This window comes from Dendrobates tinctorius, unplaced genomic scaffold, assembly GCF_039654945.1.
Source record: "Dendrobates tinctorius isolate UK_male_01 unplaced genomic scaffold, ASM3965494v1 ptg000007l, whole genome shotgun sequence".
Taxonomy (NCBI): Eukaryota; Metazoa; Chordata; class Amphibia; order Anura; family Dendrobatidae; genus Dendrobates; species Dendrobates tinctorius.
The window spans coordinates 50,510,644-50,527,385 of NW_027361675.1; the positions used below are offsets into that span (position 1 = coordinate 50,510,644).

Consider the following 16,742-nt stretch of genomic DNA (forward strand, 5'->3'; position numbering starts at 1 on the left):
TTGATTCTTTCTGGACTGAGCACCCGTTCCTTTTCGGCATAAAAGCATTCAATTTGTGTGTGTGAAGATTCATTGGTCTGAACAGGTACCTGGAGGGTAAAAAACTGGAGTCTGAACTGAAAAAGTAAATTAATGTGTATGCACAATGTAAATGCATATTAACATGACCATTAACCAGAGAAAACAAAAGCACAAATATCCTAAACTAAAAAGTAAAACAAACTGCAAACAATGCATAAAGGTAATAATAATAATAATAATAAGGGTATTTAGTAAACATAATTTTGATCAAAATAATGTACAAGCCATCCCGCCACGTCACGGCAACCCTTGTGGGACAGTCATACTCTAGTATTTAAAACCTTTTCACTTGCCAAGTGACGTGAAAGTGAACAAGGATCGAGCGACTGAACCACTAGTAAAAGCTTAGGCCAGACAGGATGGTTTTCCCAGCTCATTGGTCTGAACAGGTACCTGGAGGGTGCAGTGGTACGCATTCACTTTGCCATTTTACTTTACCTTCTTGAAATATCACATTGTCATAAGTATTCAGACCCTTTGTTCAGTATTGAGTAGAAGCACCCTTTTGAGCTAGTACAGCCATGAGTCTTCTTGGGAATGACGCAACAAGTTTTTCACACCTGGATTTGGGGATCCTCTGCCATTCTTCCTGGCAGATACTCTCCAGTTCTGTCAGGTTGGATGATGAACATTGGTGGACAGCCATTTTCAGGTCTCTCCAGCGTCGCTCAATTGGGTTTAGGTCAGGACTTTGGTTGGGCAAGTCAAGAATAGTCATAGAGTTATTTTAGCTGTGTGCTTAGGGTCATTGTCTTGTTGGAAGGTGAACCTTTGGCCAAGCTTGAGGTCCAGAGCTCTCTAGGAGAGGTTGTCATCCAGGTTATCTCTGTACTTGGTCGCATTCATGTTTCCTTTAATTGCAACCAGTCGTCTTGTCCCTCTGTAGCTGAAAAACACCCCCATCGCCACCACGTTTCACTGTCGGGATGGAATTGGGTAGGTGATGAGCAGCGCCTTGTTTTCTCCACACATACTGCTTAGAATTATCACCAAAAAGGTTCATCTTCGTCTGATCAGACCAGAGAATCTAATTTCTCAAAGTCTGGGAGTCCTCCATGTGTTTTTTTTTTAAGCAAACTCTATGCTTGCTTTCATATGTCTGGCACTGAGGAGAGGTATCCGTTGGGCCACTCTGCCATAAAGGCCCAACTGGGGGAGGGCTGCAGTGATAGTTGACTTTGTGGAACTTTCTCCCATCTCCCTACATAATCTGTGGAGCTCAGCCACAGTGATCTTTGGGTTCTTCTTTACCTCTCTCACCAAGGCTCTTCTCCCACGATTGCTCAGTTTGGCTGGACGGACAGATCTAGTAAGACTTCTGGTGGTCCCAAACTTCTATTTAAGGATTATGGAGGCCACTGTGCTCTTAGGAACCTTGAGTACTGCAGAAATTCTTTTGCATCCTTGGCCAGATCTGTGCCTTGCTACAATGCTGACTCTGAGCTCCTTGGCCAGTTCCTTTGACCTCATGATTCTCATTTGGTCTGACATACACTGTGAGCTGTGAGGCCTTATATAGACAGGTGTGTGCCTTTACAAATCAAGTCCTATCAGTTTAATTAAACACAGTGGACTCCAAAGAAGGAGTAGAACCATCTCAAGGAGGATCACAAGGAAATGGACAGCATGTGACTTAAATATGAGTGTCTGAGCAAAGGGTCTGAATACTTATGACTGTGATATTTCAGTTTTTCTTTTTTAATAAATATGCAAAAATTTCTACACTTCTGTTTTTGTCCCGTCAAGATAGGCTGCAGAGTGTACATTAATGAGAAAAAAAAATGAACTTTTTTGATTTTACCAAATGGCTGCAATGAAAAAGTGAAAAATTTTAAGGGGTGTGAATACTTTTCGTACCCACTGTGTATATATATATATATATTTTACACAAATAGAAGAAAAGCCGGCAATTAAGCAGCTGTGTACAGTGAAATCACAGCAGGAGCCGACAGGATAGAAGAGATAGATTATAAACATAAGTACACATAGAACAGATAGCTATACAGATGTCTGTGACAAATACAATTAGTAGGGTGTGTGTGCAGCTTACTGTACATAAGCTCTCAGCCACCCCAGAAAAGGTACATCTATAAGATGTGCCAATTCTGGCACTTAACCTGTCACACTAAGTGATATCGCTAGCAATATCGCTATAACGTCACTGGTTTTTGTGACGTTATAGCGATATCGCTATGTCTGATACTTACCTCCGACAGCTCCCCCGCTGGTTATCGCTGATCGCGCGAGAACGTCCTGGACAGTTTCTCGTCGTCAGCTTCCTGTGGTGAGACGAGCGACGAGCGTGGACGTCAGGATTGCCTAGTGTGACAGGTAAGTAGCAACCCCCGACCCCTGCGATGTCGCTGGTGAGATCTGCCTGTGTGGCAGCTCACTAGCGACCACTTAGCGATGTACCAGTGATCCTGACCGCGTCATATCGCTGGTCGGGATCGCTGGTACATCGCTAAGTGTGACAGTACCTTTAGCCTCGCTCTTCCCACTTGGCCCGTAGCTGTGTCAAGAGGGGTAATAGTTGGGGGGGTTGATGTCACCTTTGTATTGCCAGGTGACATCAAGCCCCGAGGCTAGTAATGGAGAAGCATCAATAAGACGCCCCCCATTACTAACCCCATAGTCATATTGCATAAAAACACACACACCAAGGATAAAGCGCAACCTCAGTGACTAGTGGTGATGTTACTTCGGGTGTGTTTCCAGCAGGGCTTAACTGCAGTGACCTCCAAGATCCCTGCTAGAACCGTGAGAAAGTCACACGGTGCAGAGGCGAGTTCACCGCAGTTGAAATTCAACACAGTGAAATTCTCCCGGTGAACTGGCTTCTGCACCGTGCAAATTTCTCACGGTGGTTGCGGGGATCTCACCGAGGTCACCGCAGTTCAGCCCATTTGGGAACGAAGCCTCAGTGATGTCACCGCTAGTCACTAAGGCTGCGCTCGCAGCACCTCATTCACCAGTGGTTCTCAGTATAGACGGTCGCATCTTGGCACCATCCAGGTTGAAAACTGTTCTTCCCCCAGACATGGATTACGGCGTGGGACAGAATGACAGAGGTGAGGGATATTGTTGTTTTTTATTTTTGTATTATTAAATAAGACGAGGGCTTCGGTGGAATGGGCAAGGTATTAAGTATGGTTTAAATAGGAGTTATTAAAGGAGTCTGTGTCTTTCTTTCAATTAAAGGACTTTATTCTTGGTGTGTCTTTATTAACAATGCAACTATAGGATTAGTAATGGACAGCTGTCTTATAGACGCCTCTCCATTACGAATCCGTGGGCTTGATATCACCGGACAATACCAAGGTGACTGAACCTCACTTGCCACCGCTACAGGGCAAGTGGGAAAAGCCGGGCAAAAAGCCAGAATTGGTGCATCTAATAGATGTGCCTTTTCTGGGCAGCTGCGGGCTGCTACTTTTAGGCTGCAGGGCCAATATCCATGACCCCTTACCAGCCTGAGAATACCAGCCTCCAGCTGTGTGCTTTAGCAAGGCTGGCTGCCAAAAAATGGGGGGACCCCACACCGTTTTTTTTACTTAAAAAATGTAAAACACAGCGTGGGGACCCCTCTATTCTTGATAACCAGCCTTGCTAAAGCTGACAGCAGAGGGTTGCAGCCACCAGCTGTGAGTTTTGCCTGGCTGGTTATTAAAAATACAGGAGAACCCACGCAGGATTTTTTTAAAAATTATTTATTTACAGCGCAGGAGCGGCTGATGAATACTCCCATCAGCTGCTCCTGCGCTCACTGTTACTAGCAGAAGCAGGTGTCGGATGATGGGAGCGGTAGTCCCATCAGTTGACACCAGTGACTGGAGGTAAACTTTATATCTCTGATGACAGCTGAGCGCTCACGCTGTCTTTTGACAACATGGGAACCGCGACTGTATGACTGATGAGAATGGTTTCATCGCCGATCAGAAGCGGTGTTTGTCACGATGTCATGCATATGACAGCGTGTTAAACACTGTATTGTCGGGCCCCCCATTCAAATGAACGGAGTTCGGGTCCACTCTGCTGGATGACAGGCTGTATGGACGCATCTTTCAGCCTGCCATCTAGATATAGAGGAGCTGACTGTGGTCACATCCTGCTGTTCTTGACTTTTCTGCAGCAAATATGCTGTAAAAATGTCAACCTGCATATTTGCAGCATTTTTTCACCATCCATTCAAGTCAATGAGTGAAAAACGCTGCAAAAACAGTGAAAGAAGTGACATGCTGTTTGTCAAAAAACGCTGCAAAGCACAAAATCCTGAAGACTAAAAAACCAATGTGTGTGCATGAGATTTCTGAAATCTCATAGTTGCTTTTTACAGTACCAGCAAAGCCTGAACGCTAGCATTAAAATGCAGCAAAAATGCCCAGCTTGAACATACCCTTAAAGTTATTTCTAAATAAAACATTTACAAGTGCAATAGTGGTTCCAACCATCTACTTCTGAAAAAGAACATTGGAGAAAAAAAAAAAAACACTGACTGGTAAAGGCTGTGACGGGTTCGGCTTATGCTGATGAATGATGCAGCTGTCTGCAGAGGCAGCATAGGCAGCCAGGGGGTCCGTGTTAGAACACAGGCGGGGCATACCACGACGAATATTGCACAAGCACTGGGATCATTGTGTTCCTGAATAATTCTGCAGTTTGGACACATAGGTGCAGATGTTGGGTTAACTTAACGTGAATGTCAACCCTTGAAAGGCTATTTTTTACTATTTTTTTTTTTATGGCTAAATAGGATCCAAATTGCGCTCAGGTTATTTTATGGTCTTAGCAGTAAAAAAAAAAGGATTGGCTAGTAAAGCAGCCACTAAGCGAATATTTGCAGTTCCACATTAATTTTACATTTTTAATATCCCGCTGTGTTTACAGCTTAGTATGTAATAGCATAACGCATTAGTGTAACAGCTAATGTTTTTAGGCATTTCGCATACTCAGAACCCACCCATAGAGACACTTTGAAGATTATATGAGGGAACTGTACATAAAGAAATTCCTCTCGTAAATTGGCAAAATAAGGCACCTGCAGATGTCATCAGAAATCCATTGGCTGCGGCTTATGATAACCTGTATTTTCTCAGTGTTAATAAAACATAGGCCATTGCAAAACCCATGGGGAGAGCATGACAGCCCAAGTCAGCAGTGGTTAAACCGTTCTTGGGCAGTACTGCAAGGAAACCAGCAACATAATACCTTTTAATATTATTCTAAAGCAAGCTGCCAGGAAAATCAAATTGTATCAACAAACAAAAACAAGTGGAGAAAAACTAAAACCCTTAATTTGTGCAAAATCTTCTAGCAAAGAAAGCATTTACATATATTTAAAATACCAAATTGGTATCCTTGGCACAATTCTTGATCCACTTATTTTATCCATTGATGCTGTGTTCTGAAGGGCCGGCCTCAGACTTAACTACAGCTTTCCCGCTATGGTAATAAAACCCTAAAAGCCACAGAGAAGTTGTTTCTAGCAATTCTGCTAGAAAGAAAATAAACTGGAGGTTGTAATCTATCAAGTTAGAAATAATAGCTGCATTCATCAAGTCAATCAAACCTTTAGTAACTTACTTGGCAAACTTGATGCAGAACTGAGTGAAGTATTTTCGGGTAGACGCCAAGTTATCTCGAATAATGGGGACGTTCTGCTTCACATGTAGGATTATTGAAGTAACATAGGGACTTTGGTCACCAACATGTTCCACATTCTGCCACTGCATCTGCACAACACAAAATATAAGAAATGTGGTGGTATAAGTAACATGGGCAATACTATGCTAAACTCAATTCTACAGTGAAAGAGAGGTACTAATCAATGAAGGATTTTATCTAGAGATACATTGTTACACCTTAACTTTTTCAAACCAAAATGATGCAGCTTTCCTTATATTTTGGCTCGACAAAGGCTGTGTTATGGCCAAAACATTTTTTTTCAGCCTGACAGTATATTTTGATTAATAAAGAATTAACTATGGGATTGCTCTGGTGCCTTGGATATTTTTTTGTGGAGCTATTTGATGTTAGGTCATCATTTGTGAAGGATGTTATCTAAAGTTCTGCAAATTTGTATTTTTCTGTTTATGATGGTATTTCATGGCTGCACTTGAAGATAACATCAAGGTTTTCGTACGTTTCTGGATTAACTGATCATCATATCTAAAAGGAATGATGGACTTGCGTGTGTCTCTAATTAAATGGTCCTTGCTATATTCTAGCTTAGAACACTTGGTGTCTCAACACTGTCTAACCGCTAGTCGCAAACACTTACTGAAGAACGAGGACTTCGCAAAATTACTCATGATAAGACATACCTGTTAATTGGAAGCCAAGTCAGGTGACTAAGAACATTGAACAAGCTCCAGCTCAGATAAGAGTAAAGTTTAAAATCATGCTGACATCATAAAAATACACAAAGATCAGCATGCAGCACCTACGCGTTTGGTGCATAAAGCAATCTTACTTATGATGAACAGAGTGCATTAGCAGTGCAACGTAAATGTACACTCTGCACCCCATCTTGATTGAAAAAAAAAGAAATGTAGAAATTTTTGCAAATTTATTAAAAAAGAAAAACTGAAATATCACATGGTCATAAGTTTTCAGACCCTTTGCTCATATTTAAGTCACATGCTGTCCATTTCCTTGTGATCCTCCTTGAGATGGTTCTACTCCTTCATTGGAGTCCAGCTGTGTTTAATTAAACTGATAGGACTTGATTTGGAAAGGCACACACCTCTCTATATAAGACCTCACAGCTCACAGTGCATGTCAGACCAAATGAGAATCATGAGGTCAAAGGAACTGGCCAAGGAGCTCAGATAGAATTGTGGCAAGGCACAGCCTTGGCCAAGGTTACAAAAGAATTTCTGCAGTACTCAAGATTCCTAAGAGCACAGTGGCCTCCATAATCCTTAAATGGAAAAAGGTTGGGACCACCAGAAGTCTTAGTAGACCTGGCTGTCCACCCAAACTGAGCAATCGTGGGATAAGAGCCTTGGTGAGAGAGGTAAATAAGAATCCAAAGATAACTGTGGCTGAGCTCCACAGATGCATAGGGAGATGGGAGAAAGTTCCACAAAGTCAACTATCACTGCAGCCCTCCCCCAGTCGGGCCTTCATGGCAGATTGGCCTGACGGAAGCCTCTCCTCAGCGCAAGACATATGAAAGCCCGCATAGAGTTTGCTAAAAAAAAAACACATGAAGGACTCCCAAGACAATGAGAAATAAGATTCTCTGGTCTGATGAGACAAAGATAGAACTTTTTGGTGATAATTCTAAGCAGTATGTGTTGAGAAAACAAGGCACTGCTCATCACCTACCCAGTACAATCCCAACAGTGAAACATGGTGGTGGCAGCATCATGCTATGGGGGTGTTTTTCAGCTGCAGGGACAGGACAACTGGTTGCAATTGAAGGAAAAATGAATGCGGCCAAGTACAGAGAGATCCTAGATGAAAACCTCTTCCAGAGGACTCTGGACCTCAGACTTGGTCGAAGGTTCACCTTCCAACCAGACAATGACCCTAAGCACACAGATAAAATAACAAAGGAGTGGCTTCAGAACAATTCTATGACCATTCTTGACTGGACCAGCCAGAGTCCTGACCTAAACCCAACAGAGCATTTTTGGGAGACCTGAAAATGGCTGTCCACCAACGTTCACCATCCAACCTGAAGGAACTGGAGAGGATATGCAAGGAAGAATGGCAAAGGATCCCCAAATCCATGTGTGAAAAACTTGTTGCATCATTCCCAAGACGGCTCATGGCTGTACTAGCGCAAAAGGGTGCTTCTACTCAATACTGAGCAAAGGATCCGAATACTTATGACCACGTGATATTTCAGTTTTTCTTTTTTAATAAATTTGCAAAAATTTCAACATTTCTGGGTTTTTTTTCAGTCAAGATAGGGTGCAGAATGTATATACATTAATGAGAAAAAAATGAACTTTTTTGAATTTACCAAATGGCTGCAATGAAACAAAGTGAAAACCTTAAAGGGTTCTGAATACTTTCTGTACCCACTATATGTGACACAGTACAGTTGAAACAGGAAAAAACAGTAAAAAATTATTACACAAATTTCAGTATACATTAGGAAAGGATGAAAAAGTGCTGGATTTAATAGTATAACAATGTATTTACATATATTAAAAAACAAAGAAGTCTGGTAGATTTTTCAACTAAATACCAGAGTTCCCTACGGACTTAGGTATTATGTTATACCATTAAAAACAGCACTTTTTTGTCTTTTTCTGTTCAACTGTATTATATCACATATGTAGCGAATTTACACATATCTGGCCATCGGTTTACTTACCCATCCTAACCTATACTGTATTAACTGATAGGGTATAAACATACACACAATCAGTTATATAGTTTGCTGTATATTTGGATTACCTCCTTTCTGTATCCATTGTCCAGACCAAAATCCATAGGGGATTTTTTTCTTCACCATATATGTATGGTACTATTCTATTTGTAACATGATATACAGTATATCATAATAACTTCTTTATAATATCTCCACTTTACCTTATTTTTGTGCTTTTATTACAGACTAATGTTAGTGTTTATATTTTAATTTAAAGTGTGTTTTTAAGAGGTTGTACTGACTATGTCAGACCTGTCTAGTATATGCATTTTTGTGACTTTTCTGTAAAAATGCATTCATAATTCTGTTGTACTCCACAATGATATATTAAAATTTGAAAGACGTTCTAAAAACTGGTGTAATAAATGTCATAAAAGGATAAATTTGGCTTAAGGATTTACAACACTGAAATATTTGTAACAGAAGGCAGTTTGTTCACACGGGCCAGGAGTGCAGTATGATAATGAGTGTCTGCAGGTAACAGTGAAGCATGGTGGAGGTTCCTTGCAAGTTTAAGGCAGCATTATAGCAAATGGGGTGGCAGATTTTTCATGATCAATTATGTCCTCAATGCTGAGAAATACAGGCATACACAGTTAGGTGCAGAAAAATTTGGACAGTGACCTAAGTTTTGGCATTTTAGCTGTTTACCAAAACACATTCAAGATACAGTAATATAATCATTATAGGCTTAAAGCTGCAGAAGCTTAGCTTTAATTCGAGGGTAATTAAATCCTAATTGGAGTAAGGATTTAGGAATTACAGCTCTTTAAAATTTAGCTGCTTCTTTTTAAAGGGACCAAAAGTAATTGGACAATTATCTCAAAAGCTCTTTAATGGCCTGCATGGGCTACTCCCTCAATAATCCATCATCAATTAAGCAGGTAAAAGGCTTGGAGCCGATTTCAGATGGGATTTGCATATAGAAGCTGTTGCTGTGAACACACAATATGTAGTCAAAGGAGCTCTCAAAGAAGAGAAGCAGGCCATCATTAGGATGAAAAAAAAAAGAAATCCATCATATAGATAGCAGAAATGTTAGGAGTGGCCAAATAAACAGTTTGGTACAGTCTGCAAAGCAAAAACGTAAAAAAAGAAGCACTGGTGAACATGGGAAATCAAAAAGCCCTGGACATCCACGGAAGACAACAGTGGTGGATGATCGCACAATCCTTTCCATAATGAAGAAAACCCCCTCCACAAATTCCACCCAAGTGAAGAACATTTTCCAGATCCATGAAGTAGATGTTTCAGCATCTAAGTCTACCATAAAGAGAATGCTTCAAGAGAACAAATACAGAGGGTTCACAAGGTGAAAATCAGCCTTAAAAATAGAAAGGCCTAATTAGACTTTGCCAAAAAAAAAAAATCAAAAGAAGCCAGCCCAGTTCTGGATAAAAAGAAAGTATGGAGAAGGCTTGGAACGGCTCATGATCTGATCCAAAGCACACTGGTTCCTCTGTATAAAAAAAAATAAAAAAAAAATGGTGGAGACAGTGTGATGGCAAGGGCATGCATGTCTTCTAAAGGCACTGGGTCACTAGTGTTTATTGATGATGTGATGTGACTGAAGACAGAAGCAGCCGTATGAATTATGAAGTGTACAGGCTATACTTTCTGCTCAGATTCAACAAAATGCAGCAAGGTTCATTGGATGGTGCTTCACAGTACAGATGGACAATGACCCACAACATACTGTTAAACATTCTGCAATGGTTGCGTAAATCACCAGATCTTAACCCTATCAGGCATACATTTCACATGCTTAAGTCAGAAAGAACCACAAACATGCAACAACTTAAGTCCGTTGCAATAAAGACCTGGCAAAGCATCACAAATGAGGAAACCCTATGTTTGGTGACATCCATGACTTCCAATCTTCAGGCAGCCATTGCTTGCAAAGGATTCTCTAAAAAATATTAAAAATGACCATTCTGTTTGTTTATTTAAGTTAATTTGTCCAATTACTTTTGAACACTTTAAATAAGGAGGATTTGTAGAAAAATGGGTGCAATTCCTAAAGAATCATAGAATGTTAGAGGTGGAAGGGACCTTGAGGGTCATCATGCCAAACCCCCTGCTCAATGCAGGATTCACTAAATCATGTCTATAGAATCATAAAATGTTAAGAGCTGGAAGGGACCTCCAGTGGTTTTCACATACTATTTTTGTTAAACTCTTGTTTCATACTAAATAAAAAAATATAACCTCCAAAACAGGCAACACTTGAGGGGTTTTAAAATTCATATTTTATTGAAAAATCATTAAAACAATAATAAAGAAAATGGTCCAAAATATGATCCAGGGACATATCACCATGGAAATTCAACAGGTGCAAAAAAGCTGTTGACAAAACAGCATGCCAATCAATCTATATAACCACTGCAAGTTGATATGCATCAATACAACGGCCCATATAATGTAAAGGCCTGCACTATATGGGGTTATGTAAACAAATACCCTTAAATAAAGTGCACTAGTGCCCATAATGTAAACATTGTACCATCTAACATCACGCTAGTGGATTTGTTAATGGAGATCAAGTGGCCATATTTGACTAACGTCTTAATGCGGGCATGAGCCTCAAAGAACAATAAACCGGTCCCCAAATAGATGGTATGACAAATTATCAACAGTAAAATATACAAACAGAGAAAGGCATATACCTGTAAATTGCACGAGGAATCCTGGCGTCCCTATTGCCCCGAGGCGCGTTTCGCAAACCTTCTTCGGGAGGCGTGTCAGGGCAGGGGGCTCGTCAGGTTTAAACACACCGCAGGTGTCTTCTGATAGGATATCGTAATTCTGATGAATGGATCACATTAACCAATGGGAGCGCATAATCAAATAAACCACCGCAGTGGCCATGACCGGAGATGACGTGAGATGCTATGCCGGATGTGACATAGAACGCTAACACGGTCACATGTATCGGCCCAGTCCCACACTTCACATAGCGGCGGTGGCCAAGTATGACAGGATGGAGCGACCCGAGATGACATAACATGCTGTAACCGGATGTAAACAGTATACCTACGCCCAGCTCACTATCATAATCACGGCGGCTAGATATAACGTAGAGTGTAACATCCAAACATGTAGTGTTGCAGCCCGATATGGTATATAGCCCTCACTAATTAAATATATCAACATCTACATTGTCAGTAGAGGACTCACATTGCCTAGTGTAAATATTCAAGTATGTCATTTTAAATATATAATATCATAAAATATGGTTGTGCCACACAATAAATCATACTTAGCATCACCGCTGGATCAATATACCATGTAGTATCGCGGCGTATGCGCCAGCTAAACAGACCAATGTTGCTAATGGGGAACGAATATTGCGGTCATGTGACTCAAAGTGGTTCGGCACTAAATGAAGAAACCACAGATTACACAAAAGACCGCACCTATCGTTCCATAATAGGTCCGCAGCCAGCTAATGCGCACAACTACCTAGGTTAGTGAGGCAGCTTGAGTGGTATAAATATAGTCATATAGAAGATGCCATAGGGCCATACAAAAAACTCCCCATATATTTTCAAATAGTATTAATCAAAAAAAGACATCGTCATATACTGTACAAAGAATATACACACAACATATATCGACAGAATTTCTTTTAGTCCGAGATTTTCATAGCATCGCAAAAAATGCGAGATGATGGATTCTTCAACAATTCGACCTTCTATATATAGATCCTGGCGTAACATGAAAGATGGAATCCACAGCCTCATAGGAGGTTATATGTACTAGAGGAAACTCCCAAGAATAGGTATAAGGACTATAAAAAACAAAAAAAGTTAAAATCCATGAACATCAAAATAAAATTAAAAACATAAAATAACCAAAACCATAATCCCCCCCACCCCCACTACTGGCATGCTCAAATTTATCAGAGTATCATGGGAACTTCATACCAACAATGTGAGAACCACTACAAGAATGCCCCGAAACCAAAACTTTCATTCAAGCCTAGTGGTGCAAGGGTGCCCAACCTATATATCCACTGGCTTTCTTTTTTGGCTAACCTCTTGCTGATGTCACCACCTCTAAGACCAAATTCAACTTTATCAATCCCCCTAACTGAAAGAAGATGTGGATTGCACTGATGGAACATCTTAAAGTGACGGGGTAATGTTTTCAAAGATGCAATATCCTGTACAGTTTTCGCTTTCTCAATATCGAGACAATGCTCCCGAACTCTAATTTTAAGTTCTCTGCTAGTAAGTCCAATATAAATTTTCTTACAAGGGCACTCAGCAAAATATATTACTCCCTTACTAGAACAGGTAATATGAGTTCTGATCTCAAAATTTCTGGAGTTATCATAATTGTTGAAAGTATAGCATTTTCTCATGTTGGCACAGCCCTTACATAAACCACATGGGAAAAATCCCTTCCTACCCTGAGTTTTTATTATATTCTTATTCCTTTTAGGTTCGTATGTACTATGGGTAAGAATATCACGAAGATTAGGAGCACGTCTCGTTACCATGGAGGGTTGAGAGGGCAAGATGTTCTTCAGAGAGTGATCCGTAAATAATATTTGCCAATGTTTTTGAATAACGGCCTTAAGATCATACCAATCATTGGAAAATTCCGTAATAAATCTTATCTGATTCTCCTCTGAAGTACTGGGCCTGATTGATTTATTCTTATGCAATAGCTGGTCCCGTGCAGTATATTTAGCTCAAATATACCCCTTGTTGATACTCCTCTGGCTATAACCCCTTTCTTTTAATTCTTTGGACTGGATCTCAAAATGATGATCATCAGAGCAGATCCTCTTGATTCGCAGGAATTGTCCGATTGGTATACCATTAATGGTGGATTTCAGGTGAGAAGAAGATGCATGTAGAAGAGAATTCGTCGCAGTGGATTTTCGATAGACAGATGTACTAAGATGGCCATCAGGTAATACTGTAATTGACAGATCAAGAAATTCAGCCTTCCTGCCAGATTTATAAGACAACACAATATTCTGGTTATTGTTATTGAGTCTTGTCATAAATGCCTCTAAGTCCTCCACCGTAGGAAGGGATTTTTCCCATGTGGTTTATGTAAGGGCTGTGCCAACATGAGAAAATGCTATACTTTCAACAATTATGATAACTCCAGAAATTTTGAGATCAGAACTCATATTATCTGTTCTAGTAAGGGAGTAATATATTTTGATGAGTGCCCGTGTAAGAAAATTTATATTGGACTTACTAGCAGAGAACTTAAAATTAGAGTTCGGGAGCATTGTCTCGATATTAAGAAAGCGAAAACTGTACAGGATATTGCATCTTTGAAAACATTACCCCGTCACTTTAAGATGTTCCATCAGTGCAATCCACATCTTCTTTCAGTTAGGGGGATTGATAAAGTTGAATTAGGTCTTAGAGGTGGTGACTTCAGCAAGAGGTTAGCCAAAAAAGAAAGCCAGTGGATATATAGGTTGGGCACCCTTGCACCACTAGGCTTGAATGAAAGTTTTGGTTTCGGGGTATTCTTGTAGTGGTTCTCACATTGTTGGTATGAAGTTCCCATGATACTCTGATAAATTTGAGCATGCCAGTAGTAGGGGTGGGGGGGATTATGGTTTTGGTTATTTTATGTTTTTAATTTTATTTTGATGTTCATGGATTTTAACTTTTTTTGTTTTTTATAGTCCTTATACCTATTCTTGGGAGTTTCCTCTAGTACGTATAACCTCCTATGAGGCTGTGAATTCCATCTTTCATGTAACGCCAGGATCTATACATAGAAGGTCGAATTGTTGAAGAATCCATCATCTCTCTTTTTTTGCAATGCTATGAAAATCTTGGACTAAAAGAAATTCTGTCGATCTATGTTGTGTGTATATTCTTTGTATATAACAATGTCTTTTTTGATTAATAGTATTTGAAAATATATGGGGAGCTGTTTGTATGGCCCTATGGCATCTTCTATATGACTATATTTATACCCCTCAAGCTGCCTCACTAACCTAGGTAGTTGTGCGCATTAGCTGGCTGCGGACCTATTATGGAACGATAGGTGCGGTCTTTTGTGTAATCTGTGGTTTCGTCATTTAGTGCCGTACCACTTTGAGTCACATGACCGCAATATTCGTTCCCCATTAGCAACATTGGTCTGTTTAGCTGGCGCAAGCGCCACGATACTACATGGTATATTGATCCAGCGGTGATGCTAAGTATGATTTATTGTGTGGCACAACCATATTTTATGATATTATATATTTAAAATGACATACTTGAATATTTACACTAGGCAATGTGAGTCCTCTACTGACAATATAGATGTTGATATATTTAATTAGTGAGGGCTATATACCATATCGGGCTGCAACACAACATGTTTGGATGTTACACTCTACGTTATATCTAGCCGCCGTGATTATGATAGTGAGCTGGGCGTAGGTATACTGTTTACATCCGGTTACAGCATGTTATGTCATCTCGGGTCGCTCCATCCTGTCATACTTGGCCGCCGCCGCTATGTGAAATGTGGGCCGATACATGTGACTGTGTTAGCGTTCTATGTCACATCCGGCATAGCATCTCACGTCATCTCCGGTCATGGCCACTGCGGTGGTTTATTTGATTATGCGCTCCCATTGGTTAATGTGAACCATTCATCAGAATTACGATATCCTATCAGAAGACACCTGCGGTGTATTGAAACCCGACGAGCCCCCTGCCCTAACATGCCTCCCGAAGGTTTGCGAAACACGCGTCGGGGCAGCAGGGACGCCAGGATTCCTCGTGCCATTTACAGGTATATGCCTTTCTCTGTTTGTATATTTTACTGTTGATAATTTGTCATACCATCTATTTGGGGACCTGTTTATTGTTCTTTGAGGCTCATGCCCGCATTAAGACGTTAGTCAAATATGGCCACTTGATCTCCATTAACAAATCCACTAGTGCGATGTTAGATGGTACAATGTTTACATTATGGGCACTAGTGCACTTTATTTAAGGGTATTTGTTTACATAACCCCATATAGTGCAGGCCTTTACATTATATGGGCCGTTGTATTGATGCATATCAACTTGCAGTGGTTATATAGATTGATTGGCATGCTGTTTTGTTAACAGCTTTTTTGCACCTGTTGAATTTCCATGGTGATATGTCCCTGGATCATATTTTGGACCATTTTCTTTATTATTGTTTTAATGATTTTTCATTAAAATATGAATTTTAAAACCCCTCAAGTGTTGCCTGTTTTGGAGGTTATATTTTGTGATTAATATTGTATTTTGGAGGGGATATGCCCCAATACATTAGGGGCTTATCAAAGGATATTTTTTGTGATCAATTTGTAAATAAAAAAATAGTAGTATGCAGAACGCAAATCACGAAAATTCGGTCACAGTACAAATATTTCTGATGTCAACATCGAGCCTGCCTGGGATTACATGAAGGATTTGCACCATTTTCTATCCACAGAAGATCTGTGGTTAGTTCTCCAATGTATTTGAAACAACCTTATTGTTCAGGTTCCTTTAAAAAGGTGCGCAAGTGTACCTAGAAGAATTTATGCTTTGATGCTGTTTTAAAGGGAATCTGTCAGCAGGTTTTTGCTATGTAATCTGAAGACAGGAGATGCAGGCTGAAACACAGAATTCAGGGATGTGTCTCTTGTCTCAAAGTGCATGCTGTTTACTAACTGTGAAGGATTTATCACTAAGAGATTATCTACATCAATCCGATAACGCCCCCTTCCCCCTGTGATAAGCAGCTCACTGTCTATGGACTTTGTACATGGAGAGCCTGGTGTGGGCGGGGTTAGCTTTCTCAGCTCTGCTTTGCTTCATTCTACATCTTAAAACTCTGATTGTTTAACACCTGTTGCACTCAGTAAACTAAGTGATACATTGTTAGATTCAGCTTCTCTTTGCCTACACTATGCTGCTCTAAGATGAGGTAGCAAAAATTTGTTGACAGATTCCCTCGAAAAACAAAGAAAGATCACACAAAATATCAATTAGATTTACATTTTGCTTTCGTTTTTTTTTACATTGCAGCAATTCTGACACACCTGTCTAAACCTTTTTGCATAATACTGTACATAAATAAAAATTAGTTAACTTTTTACTTAAATTCTCAAGAATACTAATTTTTAAATGCCGTATTAGGGCATGCAAACATTTTGGAAAGGGCCCATTACCCTGTATTAGCCAGAGTGGAGGGCCACTGTTAAACAGCAGCACTACTCTGGCAGGCCTGATCATGTACTATATGGTTGGCGGTTAATGAGAGTGGCCAGAAGATA

The 16,742-nt window shown here is 40.2% G+C and overlaps 1 protein-coding gene across 3 annotated transcripts in view; it reads right to left on the minus strand.

Annotated features, from left to right (window-relative positions):
• The window catches only part of VPS53 (VPS53 subunit of GARP complex), a 342,581-nt gene that overhangs the window by 107,913 nt on the left and 217,926 nt on the right, over positions 1 to 16,742 (minus strand). For all 3 annotated transcript variants that reach the window (XM_073574532.1, XM_073574523.1, XM_073574541.1), the window contains one exon: positions 5,665 to 5,813. In XM_073574532.1, the coding sequence (XP_073430633.1) occupies positions 5,665 to 5,813 (149 nt within the window). The remainder of the gene's footprint in view (positions 1 to 5,664; positions 5,814 to 16,742) is intronic.